We start from the raw sequence: 16,471 nt of genomic DNA on the forward strand, positions 1-16,471 counted from the left end.
AGTTTCTGGGTTCCCTGTTCTGTTTTTTAGAGGTCGTGGTTTTTTTAATTGTATATAGTTGTATTCTATGTGTTTTGTTTAGTTATATTAGTTTCCTTATATTAGTGTAGTTCGATGGCAGAATATTTATGAAAGTACCCCATCGACCCCAATTTAGGTTAGATTATTAATATTGTTTGTAAGTCAATTGAGGAATATCCAGTACTCCACCTACTAATCAGAACGAGTGCAATACATGAATGTATTTATATGTAAGTTACTATCACACATATAACTTGTATGAATGTATTTATTTGTGTAACTGACTTATTTGATTTAATTAGTGGATAGATTATAGTTTACATGCTTATGGGGCCGAAATGAGCTAGCTGTTGATAGCCCCCATCGAAGCCTAACCCTGTTGGTATGGAAGTGGCGATTGATCAGCGAGGACTGACAACCCTTTGGGGTGAAAGTCCGAATAATAACACTAATGGCCATGTTTATTTAGGATAAAAATGAATATTTTCCTTTGTGCCAAGTTGTTTTGTTCATTTTTCAGGAGGCAATTTGTATCTATGCACATATATTTTCCAAACTTGTTCTGGTCTGCCTATCCTATTTTGAAAGTGCTCCTGTTGCTGTCCTGTCCCTGCTTATAACACCGGCAGATGACAACAGTCAAGATAGAACATAATGATCAGAACGACCAAATGGAAAAAAAAGAACTGATCAAAATATCCGAAGATAATTCACAGCATCTAAACCAAACCATGAAATTCAATACGTGATAACGTATCATGGCCATTTACGACCAATTTTTGCCATCAGTTTTGCAGACATCAAAAAGAAATCTCACAATTTATAAATATGCACTGACCAATTGCGAATGCGAGTGAGAAAAAAATTATATCATGTTAAACCTTTGCTGCGTGTTTTGTGATAGTCAGCAAAAAGCAGTCTAATAATGCATATCATTGTTATGAATAACTTTGGTCTGTATTTGGTGAAAGCTTGCTGTGTATAATCTTAAAAAAAAAAGTACCATACTATTTTTCCAAAATTGATTTTATCCTTAGTCCTTGCATCGCCTCTGATAGCTTTCTATATAAAAACAATACAAATGTTAGACTTATTTGTAATGTATGAAATTGTGAAGAAATCAAAGTGATTAAATTCATATCGTATTAATAGCTAATTTATTTACAGAATATAAGGATTTTTATTTACTTTTAAATCCTTGTACCTCCTCGAGCTGTCCTTGAATTTCTTCTTGGAAATTTATTTAATCTGATGTAGGACAGATTATCAGGAAATGATGGATTTGCACATAATGTGTCAATAAAGTTCAAACGTAAATGACCTACGACCTTGTTTTTCATTCTATACCCAAATGTACTTGTTTCGATTGCAATATCCAACTTTGTCCTTGGCCAAACTCACCTGCATCCAATCAATCTAGGCTTAGTTTTGTAGTGTCTTAGGAAAAAAATTTAAAAATTGTGGAATGTTTGATGAATTAAGAATTACCTATAAATAACAGATCACTCTAAAAAAATTTTTTTGATAAGTAATTTACAAAATGTTTATTTACAAGGTTTGTCATTTTAGGACAGGATTAGTCAAGAAGACACTGTTTTGGACATATTTGATTCTGAGCTTTTCTTAATAATGCAACCGAGGAAACTCAAAAAGTTCAACTATATTTCATGTGGGCGTTTATGTTTAGCCAATCTTTGCTGACATCTAAACTGATCAAAAATGAATAGGGATATTTGTAATTTATTCTTATTCTATTAATTTTAATAATAATAATAATGCATTATTAAACATTAAAAAAAGGAAAAAAGACTATTTAGATTTTAAAGCATTTAAGGCCATGGATCGGGGGACCGCGGTAGCCGAGTGGTTAGCATGAGAGACTCTCACGCCGCGGTCGTGGGTTTGATTCCCACCGTCGCCTCTGGCCCTTTTTTCCCGATAACCCCCAATTTGAACAACATATATAAGAGATTCGTCATGGCTAATATGCAAAGATCATAAGGCCAATTAAAAAAAATAATAATAATAAAGGCCAAGGATCTTGGATCTGTCTGCCAGAGGTCGTTGATTAAACAGTCAAAAACGAAAAAATACACAATAAAATAAAATAAAAGTTATAGCCTATGCAATAAAAAGAAAAAAAGGAGAAACAACAACTGCCAAAATGCGAAAGAGAACAAAAAAACAGGTTATACAAAAGAAATCAAAAATTAAACTCATTAATTAATTCATATCTGTAATTCCATACATGCCTAGCGTATCGAATTAAGGGCTGCGAATTTGAGCCACTCAAAAACCGTAACAGGTCAAACCTGGGGAGAGTGAAACGTCCGAGATGCAACAACCGAATCTCACCTAGGGTTGAGCACTCCGCCAAGAAGTGGGATACAGTTTCAATAGAGTGCAAATTACACAAAGAACAGATTCCTAATTCCCCTCTGATCCAAACAGCCGAGTTTAAGTGCAAAACCTCACTTCTTAGCTTAAATAGCCATTGCAACTCATTGAGACAAAGACCGTCAAAATTATCTTCATGTAGGTCGAACAATGCAGGAGTGTGAGATGCGTAGATGCTTGGACACGTGACTGGCATTCTTCATGATGTTGTTTATTAATTTGATTAATAAGAATTGAAAAATGATTATGCCAGTCACAGAGGTTGTCTAAGGATATGAGGAAGGGCAAGTTGTACTTTTCAAACAAATATTTCCAGTGAGCGAACCATTAGTCTTTATGACCGCCAACGATGTTATTTTTGTGTATCTGGTATCGGGAGACATCAGAACTTTCACAATACAGGAGTAGTGAAGCTTAAGTGTATACACCAAAATTAAATCCATGTTGGTTTCTAAATATAATATATAGTTTGGTGTACCAGATGGCAACGTGAACAACTTTCTTACAAAAAAAGTTGCACTTTTTCTATTGCTTCAAACCTCTGGTATCAAAAACAACAAGTATAAAGAAGATGATCTCAATAAAGATCGAAATGTTGGCACGATAAAGAAAATGTTTTTCTGAAACCTACAACACACCAGACCGCAACTCACGATTTCTGAATAAAAATAAAAAGTTTTTATTCTGTAATTTTGTTTATTGGACACAATAATTTTTTAAAACAATTAATACTGTGTATAATGTCCTTCCTCTGTTAACTAAAACCTCTGTGCACCTGTGAGGCATACTCACTAATTTCATAAGTACTTTCATTCCATAGATGTCGCAATGCATCCCACATGTTCTCAATAAGAGTCAGGTCTGGTGACAATGGGGGAAGGGGCAGATGGGAAATTCCCAAGTTTTCTGAACATTCATAAACAACTCTCCCTCTATGAAATCTGGCATTGACATCGAAAATCCCTGCCAATGAGATTTGAGGGATGTATTCCTCGATAATTTCTTTGGCATAACGTGCTGCGGTGACAGAGCATTGTATAATAAGTAGTTGAGGATTCTGTGCATCCCAACTCACAAACAGATTTTGGTTCTATGCTTAATGAATAGAATAAAATGAAAATGATTCCTTGATGAATCGGAACTCGGTGCTACAGGTACAGAACGGGCCAATTAAACAAAATTTTACATCTACATCTACAACGTACATTTTTTAAACACAAATCCAGCGTTTCTAATAAAATAAAGAGTTGGTGTTTTTTACAAGGCAAGAACTATAAGGGTACACAATCAATTTCTAAAGTAAGATATCAAACATCTTTAGACAACTAAGTAGAAATATTCTAAGAAAACAACCAGCAAAAGTTGCCACACTGTGAGCAAGATTGTAGAAAAATTTAATAAATTGGAATGATCCTGAAGTGTATAAACATTTAGAAAGTTATTTAAAAAAAAAAAAAAAAAAAAATAGCCATGGGCAAATACGAGTTGGACCACTCGGCCAGAGCTGTCCCAAACACATAGGATGTAATAAGAAAATATATAAACATAAAAAAAAACCTGAAATTCAACAAAAGGGGCTAAGAAAATGAAATGTAACATAGCAAATAATCATTTATTGTTAAAATGTTAAAACTTTATAAATAATGCTGCTTAGTCACATTTTAATCAATGTAAATAAATAAGATTGGTATGTAAAAATTTAAGTGTTTTTTTTTGGTTTTGCGATTTTATTTTAAAAAAACAACTGTACCCACATTTCAGTTGAGTTGTTAAAATAAAAATAAGACGGAACAATACATTCCTAAAAATTACAAAATCGATTTTTATTTATATGGAATCGGGGAGAATTTCCATCATTGTTGAAAGACTAGAATGGCCACCAGCTTTTCTCAACCTCCACCTCTACCTGAAATTGAATAACCAACATTAATATAAATAATCAAAGAACAAGGTTATACAATTAGAAATGAAAAAAAAAAAAAAAAAACACATTTACTCAAGAGGACAAACAAATGAAGGGTAAGAATGAAAAATTGATGGTCATCTGGACTAAGTTTATATAAAAGTTCTTTAAAATTCAAAACCCTATAAATAGTTAAAATATCTTTAGAATTTTTTTTAGTAAAGAAAATCTACACAATACTTTTTTGTTGTAGATTTTTTTTGCAGTATTTAATTAAACTGGAGTCCTAATGTTAGAGAGAAAAATCATGTCAGTAATATATATNAATTATTAATTTGTCATTTCTAAATTACATTTTTCTTGTATGTATATCATTTTTTTTTTGTTGGCTTCACCGTCAGGTATCCAGCCATACCAGACATTACCTTATTTTTTATAAGACACATTCTTCTTGCTGAATGACATTCTCCCGTTCCCATTTTTTTTAAAGTGATTTTATTTGTAAATTGCCTCACATTTCCATATTAGTCAAATATTATCAATAACTGTTACAATAGATGGGGACGGGGTCAGAAATTTCAGGGGCTATGGAAGAAATCCCATGACCGAGTGTTCCCAAATTTTTTTGGTTTATGGCACCATTAATATAAACGTTTTTCCACGTGTCCCAAACATTGGTCTATCTCAAGGTGAACTTTGTGTTAATAGTAGTTTTTCTTCATTTCCATTTTCCGAAAAGCATTATCTATAACTCTCTCTCTCTAATAATAAATACTCCAAACTCCTGATTTTTTAATTTTACCTGATATATTTATAAACGATTTCTGCGGTCTCAAGGGGCATACAGTTTGGTAAACACTGGCTTAACCATGTCAATTATTAAACAATTTCTTTAATGAGCTGTGCAATTTTTCATCAAAATACCATCAGCTGTCATGACAGTTAAAAAAACAAATGATCAAGGTGAATAAACGTTGTTCTCTGGACATCATCCCATTAAATGACAACTGTTTTATCAATTGTCAAATACTGTCTGAATTCAAATTGAAAGTATCTTAAAATAGTCATAGATTAAATCTCCCTCCTGTGGACAATTTTTGTGCTTTCAGCTCATAAAATATTAACACAGAATTATCCACTTGGTTAAGATAGAAATGTACACAGGGTTGTCAACATGAGTTGGTTGGGTGGCTGGATTTATATTATTTAAGATTCAAAAGCATATCGTTTAAAAGACTTTCTTATGGCCTTATGATCATGAATATTAGCCAAAGGAGAGGTCATAAGATATAAATGAATTTTTAGGTAAAAGAAAGGCCAGGTGCAATAGTGGGAATAGAACCCACCACTGCGGGGTCTACAAGCTGAGTCATGCTAACCACTCGGCTACCACAGTCCTGGAGTTTACTTTTCACTATATGAACTTTAACACTGATATATCTCTATATCAATTTTTTTTAAATTATTTTGTTTTATATATAAAAAAAGTTTTTTGGTAATGATAAGAATCACTACTGTTGTTTTTGTCACTTTGTTATTTTTTTATTCCCCTAGCTCTTTTCACAGAGGCTAACTTTTAAACGCAACCAAATTTATATTGAATTATAAGTAGGAATTTGCCTTCAATTTTGGACCTGAATCATGTATTAATTTAATTAAAACATTTTTCAAAATTCAAGATATGACATGAACTCAATTTTATACGAACCATTAATCTTTCTTCTTAGAATCTCCTTTGTCCTCTTTCGAACCTCCGAAAACTTTAGCCAGGGAGTCATAAATGCCTCCCAAGAAGAAAGCGCAGAAAAGATTTTCAAATGGGACAAAAGGATCGTGTATACCGAGTAGAATAGAGGACAGCTAAAATGAACAAAAAAATTAGTTTTTACAACAAAACAATTATTTGTTTATAATCATACTTTGAAATAAACGAAGAATATGACAATTCCAAAGTAGACAAGTGAATGTGGAGCTGATATCAGATCGGTTTTCTGGTCCAAAACAAAAATAATTGATGCTACGATGCACGCTTTGGTTGGGCTTAAAAAAAATTTAAGATTAACATATTTTATATAACATGACAACATATTTTGGGGCAAAATTAATAAAACTTACAAACTTGGCTGCATAAACTCCATCGCAGTCGGTGTCCACACACCACGAATGAGCCTTTCAATGAGCTTTGTAAATCCAGCACCATTTCCTAGAAAAAAAGACAGATCATATTGTCAAATTATAATTTGTACTTATATATTATATATAATCATTTTAAAAGGTGCAAAAACAAAGTTCAGGTTTACTTTCCTACCTTTTAAGGTTCCAATCAGAATCATAATCACGTAAGCATTCGGATATAATTTTGCAGCATGTGTAACACCATCGTATACCTTTTTACATCTGAAACACATAGTTACAACAATATAGTTATAAGTTATATGAATTAAAAATAAACTATAAGTGACTTTATCCATTGTTCATTACAATACAGTCAACCATGTGAAATCATAGCTATTACTTGTTATCTTAATTCTGTATCTTGCAATAATATTTTGATTGGGGCAGCAAACAATCCTATAGTTCAAAACCTGTGTGCGTGCTATTATTTTATATTAAAACAAAAACAAAAAATATTCTATATGATATATTAAATGTATAATTAGGATTAATCTAGACTACAAAAAAAAATCCAAACACACACTAATAAAAAATCAGAATAAAACTTACAAAATTTCACTTTATAGATAATGTAACGTACAGTTAAAAAAAAAAAGAGTTTTGAATGTAAGCAGTGATCACACCAAGCCAATGATGTACAAACTACAACAACAGCAGTCAAGCTTAAAAACGAACCTGTACGTTTCTTTCATTGCAGAAAAGATAAGTTTTACTGGTAGAAATTTTGAAAACTTGTATCCAATATCGAATGGAGTATAAAATACTAGGTACCTGAAATAAGTAAAGTATGTACAGTTAATCTAAGGTTCCATTTATTAAGGATTTATTTGTAATTGCCACAATATGGAATGAAATTCTACTAATTCCAAACAAAATCATTATTTACAATTAGGACTGAATGACAAATACTAATAATTTGCTTTATACACTACTGGCTATGTTGGAATATGTTACCAGGGAGTGGACATGGGTTGAGTTAGGCAGAATTAGGGTTAGAGATAGGTTAGGTAGGGTTAGAGATGGGCAATGTTAAGGATGGGCTAAATTATGTTAGGTAGAGTTCGGGATGGATTAGGTTAGGTGAAGTCAGAGATGGGCTTGGTTACATTAGGTCAGGCAGGGTTCGGTAGAGTTAGGTTAAGAAGAATGAACAAAAGAATAATTTGGTTGTCACTAGTGACTATGTTTGGAATATATAAGAATTGTGCAAAATATGAACATGATGATGAAATAATGAAAATATGATAACTCTTCACTCGAGATGGCGCAAAGTTGAAACGTGTTTGAGTAGCATGGAAACCAGACAGTACAGATGGAACCAGTGCCAGTTCAACATATCTATGGTAAGACCAAATTGAAGAGGGTGGTTTTTAAATGTGTGGGTTAAATAAAGTTTATAGAAATATAAGTAATAAAGGGTTTCATGTCTTACAACATTCTATAATGTTGAGTACTCTGAGCCCACTGTTTTGAAGGGTTATGTTAAGTAGAGTTAAGGACGGTTTAGGCTAGGTAGGATTATGTAGAGTTAGGGATGGGTTAGGTTAGGTAAGGTAATTAGGGACTGGCTAGGTTAGGTTAGGAAGGGTAAGAGAGTTAGGTTAGGACTGAATTAACAAAAAAAAAAAAAAATTTGGTTTTTACATTTTGAGTATGTTAGAATTGTGCCAAATATGAACTATAAATATTCTTCACTGAAGACGGCACAAAGTCGAAACGTGTTTGAGTGATATCAAAATCCGTGAATATAGATGGACACACTGTCAGTTCAACTAAGACATGGTAAGACCAAAATGAAGAGGATAGTTTTTAAACTTTACTTCATTTTTTCATTGACATTTACACTCTCAGGAGTAGGAATCTCAGTCTTCAATTGGGCTTTGCACTAACAAAGGAAAAGCTCCACTGTTTCTTTTCTTCCCGTGCCTCAATTGTGGAATACCTTCCCACTAAACAGAGGACTTATCCAAAACATAGTAAGTCTATTCATCCAAATGTACAAGAGTTTATTCCACAGATACAACTTGGTCCAAAAAAATTCATGGGTTTTGGCACAACAGTGAGTAGCAGTTAATAAATCAACGCAATTGAGTGGTTTACACTGTGTTTTTTAAAATGATAAAAAGATTTATTAAAAAGGTAAAGTTATACTGATTAATTATTTTAGAAATATGATCCACTCACCACACAGCAGTTGCAACGCCGAGTTGTTGAGTATTTTTCAAAGGTGCGAGTATGGGTTCTCCGAGGAGGCCATTACACAGCATGCCACCAGCGAAGACAACAAGCATCGTTGATAGCCAACAAGACAATGGATGCTTCCTGGAAAATGCATGAGCTCCTAAAATGAAAACAAAACTATTGATGAAAATCAATCCATTATGTTTCAATAATTTCTAACATTTCAGAACCTGAGAATTATACGTTATATATTTGATTTGCATTGCAATATGTGTATGCTCCTCTACAAGATGTGAGCGATAGGCCAACTGAAGAAAGTAATTGCTAGTCAAACATTTTTTTTTTAATCAACATTATTAAAGTAAAATCTGATAAACAAATTTATTCATTAAAACAACCAAACTGCAAGTTCATCACTCCACAGACCCTAGCAAGAAATTTCACAATGGGATATTTCAATTCAAACATTTTAACATAGATACATATTTGGGCTGGAAACACACTTTTCTTCGTGTGACCTTTCTCTCATTACCAGGGAGTGCAGAAGGCTGAGTTAGGTACGGTTAGGTTGGTTATGTAGGGTTAGGTTATGTTAGATTAGATAGAGTTAGGTTAATTAGAGTTAGGCCACACATATCCATAATTGATGTTTTTCTATGAAGAGTTGAAAATATGTGAGGATGAAGAAGAACTCTTTCAAACACATAATGATCAACCTCATCTAAGCTTTATAAAACAATTACCTATTAGGGTGGTAGTTGTCATTCAATATAATAAACTGACCTTTTTTTTAAATTTAATTGACCTAGTTGAGTGATTGGTATAGATATAGAAGAGAGAATGTGTTTAGATTAAAATCTGTATGGGTGTGGGGCTAAAATTTTCTTTTCAATAGCCCCTGGAGTCTAATTTCATTGGACTAGACAGACAAGAATGAAGAGCCAGGCTGTCAACAACACTGGAGAAGACAAGTATCATGCTTGCCTTGAGAAGGTCCTACTCTTAATTTCCAATTAAAGACATTTCAAAAATATTAAGCCAATTTGTGTATTCTGTTTTTCCAGTTGGATCTATGGCGGCTATAGTCTCCCTTCCTTTCACTGTGACTTAAAACATGTATTGTGCGATTGAACCTTGTTTACATCCATACCACAGAAAATGATCTAACCCTTAAGATAATCGAACACTTTCCAGGGTTCGTCTCCTCTTATTTCTTAGGTGTTACTGTCAACTATCCAAAATGGCTATACTGTTTTTGGGCAGTTTCATAGTCATATAACTTCGGCCATCTCTGCCAATTCATTGCAATAGGCATGCTTTTAAGTTTTCACTTTTTTTTTTTTTTTTTTAAAGGTGGTCATTAAATGAGCCAGAACAAATTTTTCTTAATTCCTTCCTGATGAAAATTAGGTGGGGTTTTGTTTTTCTGGTTGTGATGTCGAGAAATGTATGATTGTTTTGCACCAGAGGTAATTCATCCAAACATTTGTTCAGTTTCTCTTTTTGAGGTGTGCCGATTTGCGGTTCTAATTTTGCCAGTTCGTCAGCCTGTTCATTTACTTCAATCACCTATACAACTACTTAAAGATGTTTTCCCATTAGTTTTTAATTCCTGGCTTGTACAAGGATCATTGTTGAATTTAAACACAGGAATAAACAAGCTCAAGGTTTTGTTGCATAAATACCCCCATTGTGCCTTATTTAAGGTTGCATTGTTTTCTTTTCAAATTTTTTTTTTCCTTTTGTGGAATATGTTTAATTGGATCGAATTGTAGAAAAATTGCAAAAGACAAGGTAACTCATGTCAAATAAACCTCCTATCAGCCTTGGTTGTTTGTTTACATTGTTAATCGGTCGTGATCTAGCTTTGCCATCCTAGTTTATTTATAAAATAACAGCGTGCTGCTTGTTTCATTCAATTAAAATGCACAAGCAACCTATTAACTATAATACGTCTTGTTGCTTTTGGTGTGCCTATCCTCGGGGGTTATAGATCTGTCAGACCGTCTTCGGCTTTTGACCATCTACATTTATTCGTTGGTTTTTTCTTGTTCTTACTCTCCTTATTTAATGACATCCCAAAACAATGAGGCTAAGTCGTTCACATTCGTTTTTTATCTGCTACGGTGTCATAGTCACATATCCCAAGTACTTCAGAGTTCAGATACCCCCTACAGGCAGTATTCTTATGGTCATCTGACCGCTAAAACAACTCCAAAAATAAAAATACAAATAGAAATGATGATGGTGGGGTGAGTGCGGTGTTCAGTCCTTTTTAAAAAGATAGTTCCATAGTAAGTTGTTTTTAACCATCCGGGTTTCAAGCTTCTTAGCTCATCATCAGGTTGTAGAACTCCTTCAACCTGATGATGAGCTAAGATTCTTGAAATCCGGATCGATAAAAACAACTTACTGTGAGTAGGAACTACTAAAAAAAAAAAAAGGATTAAAAATACAAAGTCGAGTTCAAGGTCTAAGCAGACCAAAATGATCGTAAACGGTCACCGGGCTATTGATCTGTGAGGTCTGCGGGCCGACCTCTTCTTATTTCCTGATTAACCAGATCTGACAGAGCAAGAAAACCAAAATAGGCGGACCTCTTCTTATTTCCTGACTAACCAGATCTGACAGAGCAAGAAAACCAAAATAGGCGGACCTCTTCTTATTTCCTGACTAATCAGATCTGACAGAGCAAAACAGCGAGACTAGGCGGACCTCTTCTTATTTCCTGACTAACCAGATCTAAAGATCAAAACAGCGAGACTACGTGGACCTCTTCTTAATAGAAATTATGAATGCTGGAGTGGGTGTGGAGTTAAAAAGGATTGACCTCTTCTTATTTCCTGACTAACCAGATCTAAAGATCAAAACAGCAAGACTAGGCGAACCTCTGGCGAGGCCAGAAGGCCGAATTAAATCTTTCATTTACATGTGATGAAAGTCTGAGAGAACTTTTCCGTGAGCAAATATATTGATCATCAATCTTGATTCAATCTACAGCTTTAATTAGTTTTCTATTTCTATCTCCCATTAAGGGAAGATAAGAACGCTTTATTCAGACTATCACACTCATCATTCAACATGTATTAAATGAGAAATAATCAAACCAGCAAGAACATGCACACCCAAATTTTTTCATGATATTTCGGTGGTGAAGTTTTAAAGAAGAGCAGCTGAAGTTTCTAATTCTGGAGTAAGCATGTGCAATGTTGTGGACCTTTACATCTGATCCAGCATACACCCCTAATTTCGCTTCTTCAGATTGCCTCTTATACTGGACCAGAGTTCACTTATTTTCGACCAATTACGACTGCAGATGGTTAAAAAAACCTGTTTTTCGTCTCAAAAGACAAAAGGCATGGGGGGGGGATTCAAAATATGTTTAATTTCAAACATTAGGAAATTACAGACAAATAAATAATATGTTGTGTACTAATAATAAAGAGTTATTAGTTGAGAATGACCAGAATTGTTCAACAACTCTGGCCAACAACAAAAACCAACCAAGGCTTTTACATAATTAATTCGTAACAATCTCATGAAGTTATCTAACTTATCTCTTAACTGTAATTCTGGGAAATGTGACTAGCTGGGCTTTCAAGAGTGAAAACACGTTCTAAATGAGAAGAAACAAAAAGAGATATGAGTAGGCATGAGAAGACACTCAAAACTAAACAATTGACCATTTTTCTTGGTTCAAAACAATTTTTATACCATTTGATAAAATAAGCATTTGACATGATTAAAAAAAAGCTTTAAATTTTTTTAAAAAATAAATTTGAGAAGACAGTCAAACATTTGACAATTTTTCTAGATTGCCAACAGATCTTTATCTATGTGAAGTATCGTTTTCCCATTAGGGAAAGTAAGCATTCTCTTTATGATTCTGAAGTCACTCAAACCAAACATTTGACCAAGTTTTCTCGATTCCCAACAGGTTTTAATCTACGTGAAGTACCATTTTCCCATTAGGTAAAGTAAGCATTTTCTTTATGATTCTGAAAGACACTCAAACTTCACATTTGACAATATTTTTCGGTTGTCAACAGATCGTTATCCCATTTGGTTAAAGGCACTCAAATTAAACGTTTGTCCAATTTTTCTCAATTACTGACACTTCTTTATCCCATTTGGTCAAGATACCCAAATTTCACATTTGACAATTTTTCTCGATTCTTTGGTTAAAGACACTCAAACTCATCATTTCACCAAATTTTCTCGATTCCTGACAAATCTTTATCCCATTTAGTTAAAGACACTCAAACTTCACATTTGACTATTTTTCTCGATTCCCAACAGATATTTATTTCATTTGGTCGAATATGTACCCCTTACTATGCTGAAAGACACTTAAACTAAATTTGACCGTTTTTCTCGATTCAAAATATATTTTTACCCTATTAGGTAAAATAAGCATTCCTTACTATGCTGAAAGACACTCGCGATATTGTTAAACACTGATATGCACAAGCCTATACTTGAGGGGGAAGACACTCAAAGTAAATATTTGACCATGTTGTGTCAAAACAAATTTTGACGCCATTTATTAAAGTAAGCATTCTAACGAATCTGAAAGACACTCAAAATTTACATTTGGACATTTTTTCGATTACACATAGATCTTTATCTATTTGAAGTATCATTTTCCCATTAGAAAAAGTAATAAGTAAATATTCCTGACAGTTTTCACAGGCACTCAAACTACACATTTACCGATTTCCCTGAATTGTATCGCTGTCGCAGACGTGCAAGGTAACGTTAAAAACTGAATTTGAATATAATAGGAGGGTTTTTTAAATTTGCTCTTTTGTTTTTATTTGGTGTCACCATTTGTATCCAATTCGTATATTATTTTATGTATGTTTTATATTTTATAAGTTATTCGATACAAATTCATCGCTCTTCGATGTAAAATATCACCAGACTAAGGTAATATTAAAAGTCCTGTTCAAATTATAAATTTAGAAATTCAAAAGGGCCTGGTTTTACTGGCTCCCTCCGAGAACACACGTGTACTATTTGTTATTTGTGTCTGTGCGAGGGTCGTCGTCCTTTCTCCCATAAAAAAGGGTGAAAAAAAAGGGCCGATATTTCACCTGAAATACAGCAATAAAACAATATCACACATATAGTAAAAACCCTTATCGCCGCTTTTAAAGATAAAATCAATCGGCCAAGATGACGGGAAAAAACCCGCAAAGTTTAATCTATCTATTGTGTACATTCTTAAAATGTTTGTGTGGAAAATAAATTCCAAAATGATTGAAAGTAAATAGATGAAAAATAGTGAAGAGGAAGTGGTAAAGGAAGCTTGCCAGACTTCGGGTTGAGGCCCAACAAAGTTTAAAAATAAACCCCTTCGAACTTCTTCATTTAATTAATTGACAATATATTTTACAACTGTAAAAAAGTCTACTTGTTATTGTATTTTAAATTATTTTACGTTAAGGCTGGTTTAAGTTTAAATTTTTTTGTCTAAACTTTTAATTAGGTAAGGAAGGCAAAGTGTTAACGCAGGACTCTTGTCAGGAGCGGGATTGTATTTAAAAAAAAAAAAAAGAAAAGAAAAAATTGGAAATGACTAAAAATTCGATGGGATAAAAAATCGGGTTTACCTGGGCCCAAATCCTCGCGAACGTGCAGCGCGCACAGAACGCTATGCGCTATGTCGAAATAAGGAAACATTTTCAGTTTCGTGACTTGGTTCGCGATGTCGAGGATTGCCTCGGCGTCCATGGCGAAGTCGTTTTTGTTCGTAAAAGGGGTCGGAAAAATTTGAAAGAAGAAAAAATGAAAAAATTAAAACTAAACGATAATTGGAGTGAGGAGGTGCGGTCCTCCCGAACCCTGAGAACGACTGAAACTGAGTGTGAAATGTGAATGGGTTTCTGATTATATCCCCACTCGGTTGCTCGATACCGGGCCAGTGTTGACTTTCACCGATCCAAAAATTATTATTTTTTTTAAACAGTCTCACTTTGCAAATTATACCATAAACTTAAAAAAATAATTCTAATTATATACGAAGGTTTTAGACAAGTATTGCAACAGGATATCATCTGTTCAGTTTGACTGTCTCCTTATGCTTACAACATAGGCACATGAGTATTTAATGTTATATTGAGTGTCTCATAATTTTATGGCATGCTTACATAATCATATGGGACAAATATCAAGAAAAAACCCAAATGTTTAGTTTGTCTTCCTATACTTAGGCCTACTCGTATTTTTTTTTGTTGACTAAATTAAATTTTCTTATTTTGGATAATGCACATACATTTTTAACATTACCTTGAGTGTCTGCTCAGATGTGGCCACTAACTCATACAATAAAACGATTCTTTTGTGATTTAAGAATAATCATAAAATAGTAATTGGAGTAATTCTCCTCTTTGACATATGTCAATCGCCAAATCAGTTTTTAATATTATCTTGAGTGTTTCTCACAATAGTATAGAATGTTAACTTTACCTAATGTAAAAGTTATACTTTAAAACAATCAAAAAACTGTCGTGAATCAAGAATAATGGTCAAAAATTTAGTTGTCTGCCTCAAATTTAAGCTTATACATTTTTAGTGTCTTTCAGAATCATAAAGAATGCTTACTTGACCAAATGGGATAAAATTCTGATTGGAATCGAAGTTCAAGTGTCCTTCAGTATTATAAAGAATGCTTGTTTACTTTACTTAATGGGAAAATGATACTTCACGTAGATAAGATCTGTTAGGAATCGAGAAAAATGGTCAAATGTTTAGTTTGTCTTCTCAAATTTAAGCTTATGCATTTTTTTGTGTCCTTTAAAATTATGAGGCTTACTTACTCTATGTAATGAAAAAGTTATACTTCAAATTAATAAAAAATCTCTTTGGAATCAAGAGAAACTGTCTAATGTTTAGTTTAAGTGTCTCCCCATACTTAGGGCTATTTATATTTGTTTTAACATTATCTTGAGTGTCTTTCAGAATTGTACGGTTTGCCTACTTTACCTAATGAAAAAGTTATATTTCAAATCAATAAAAAAAATCTGGTATCAAGAAAAACTGTTAAATGTTTAATTTGATTAATATACTTAAGCCTACCCATATAATTTTTTTACTAAATTAAATTAACTTAATTTTGGCTATAAATAAATTTTTAACATTACCTTGAGTGTTCGTTCACATAAGCCCAATGCAATACTACAGCTCATACAGTAAAATTAATCGTTTACAATCTACGTTGATAATCATGAGTTGTGTAATTGCAGTTTCTCTTTTTTGACTTATGGCAACCGCATAGGCGAGTTTGAGTTTTTAATGTTATCTTGAGTGTATCAAAATCACATGAAATGTTTACTTTATCTAATGTTAAAGTTATACTTCAAATCGATGAAAAATCTGTTGGGAATCATGAAAAATGGTCAAATGTTTACTTTAAATGTCTGTCAAAATCGAAAGGAAATTTTACTTAATATCTTACTTATCTAGATCTATCTATTATTGGTCAAATAATAGGGGTAAAAGAGGTGGCCACATGGCCTTCTGCATCTCGACCGGAGTAGATCTAATTACTTGTTTTTTTCTTTATTTTCTTCTTCTTCTTCATAGCAGTATCTGAACAGTGTTTCTTCTGTGATAAAAATCTGTTGGAATTAAGATAAATCAAATGTTTAGTATGTCTTCCCTTTAATTTAAACTTATGTTTATCTGTTTTTAAGATTATCGTGAGTATTTGTGTTAGGCTCTGAGGTGATCACTGTGATACAACTTGTACAATAAAATTAAATATATCAGGAGGTGTAGTTTGAACGTCTA

The 16,471-nt window shown here is 33.1% G+C and overlaps 1 protein-coding gene across 1 annotated transcript; it reads right to left on the reverse strand.

Annotated features, from left to right (window-relative positions):
* Window positions 1-4,062: 4,062 nt before the first annotated feature.
* LOC106664093 (trimeric intracellular cation channel type 1B.1) lies at window positions 4,063-14,549 on the reverse strand. The gene is made up of 8 exons (XM_024227870.1): window positions 14,293-14,549; window positions 8,681-8,837; window positions 7,172-7,267; window positions 6,630-6,718; window positions 6,437-6,524; window positions 6,241-6,361; window positions 6,030-6,181; window positions 4,063-4,324 (listed from the first exon to the last, which is right to left on the reverse strand). The coding sequence occupies exons 1-7, from the start codon at window positions 14,411-14,413 to the stop codon at window positions 6,032-6,034; spliced, it is 822 nt and encodes a 273-aa protein (XP_024083638.1). The 5' UTR covers window positions 14,414-14,549; the 3' UTR covers window positions 4,063-4,324; window positions 6,030-6,031.
* Window positions 14,550-16,471: the final 1,922 nt, after the last annotated feature.

The sequence above is a fragment of the Cimex lectularius genome, unplaced genomic scaffold (genome assembly GCF_000648675.2).
Source record: "Cimex lectularius strain Harlan isolate CLEC.00 unplaced genomic scaffold, Clec_2.1 scaffold270, whole genome shotgun sequence".
NCBI lineage: Eukaryota > Metazoa > Arthropoda > Insecta > Hemiptera > Cimicidae > Cimex > Cimex lectularius.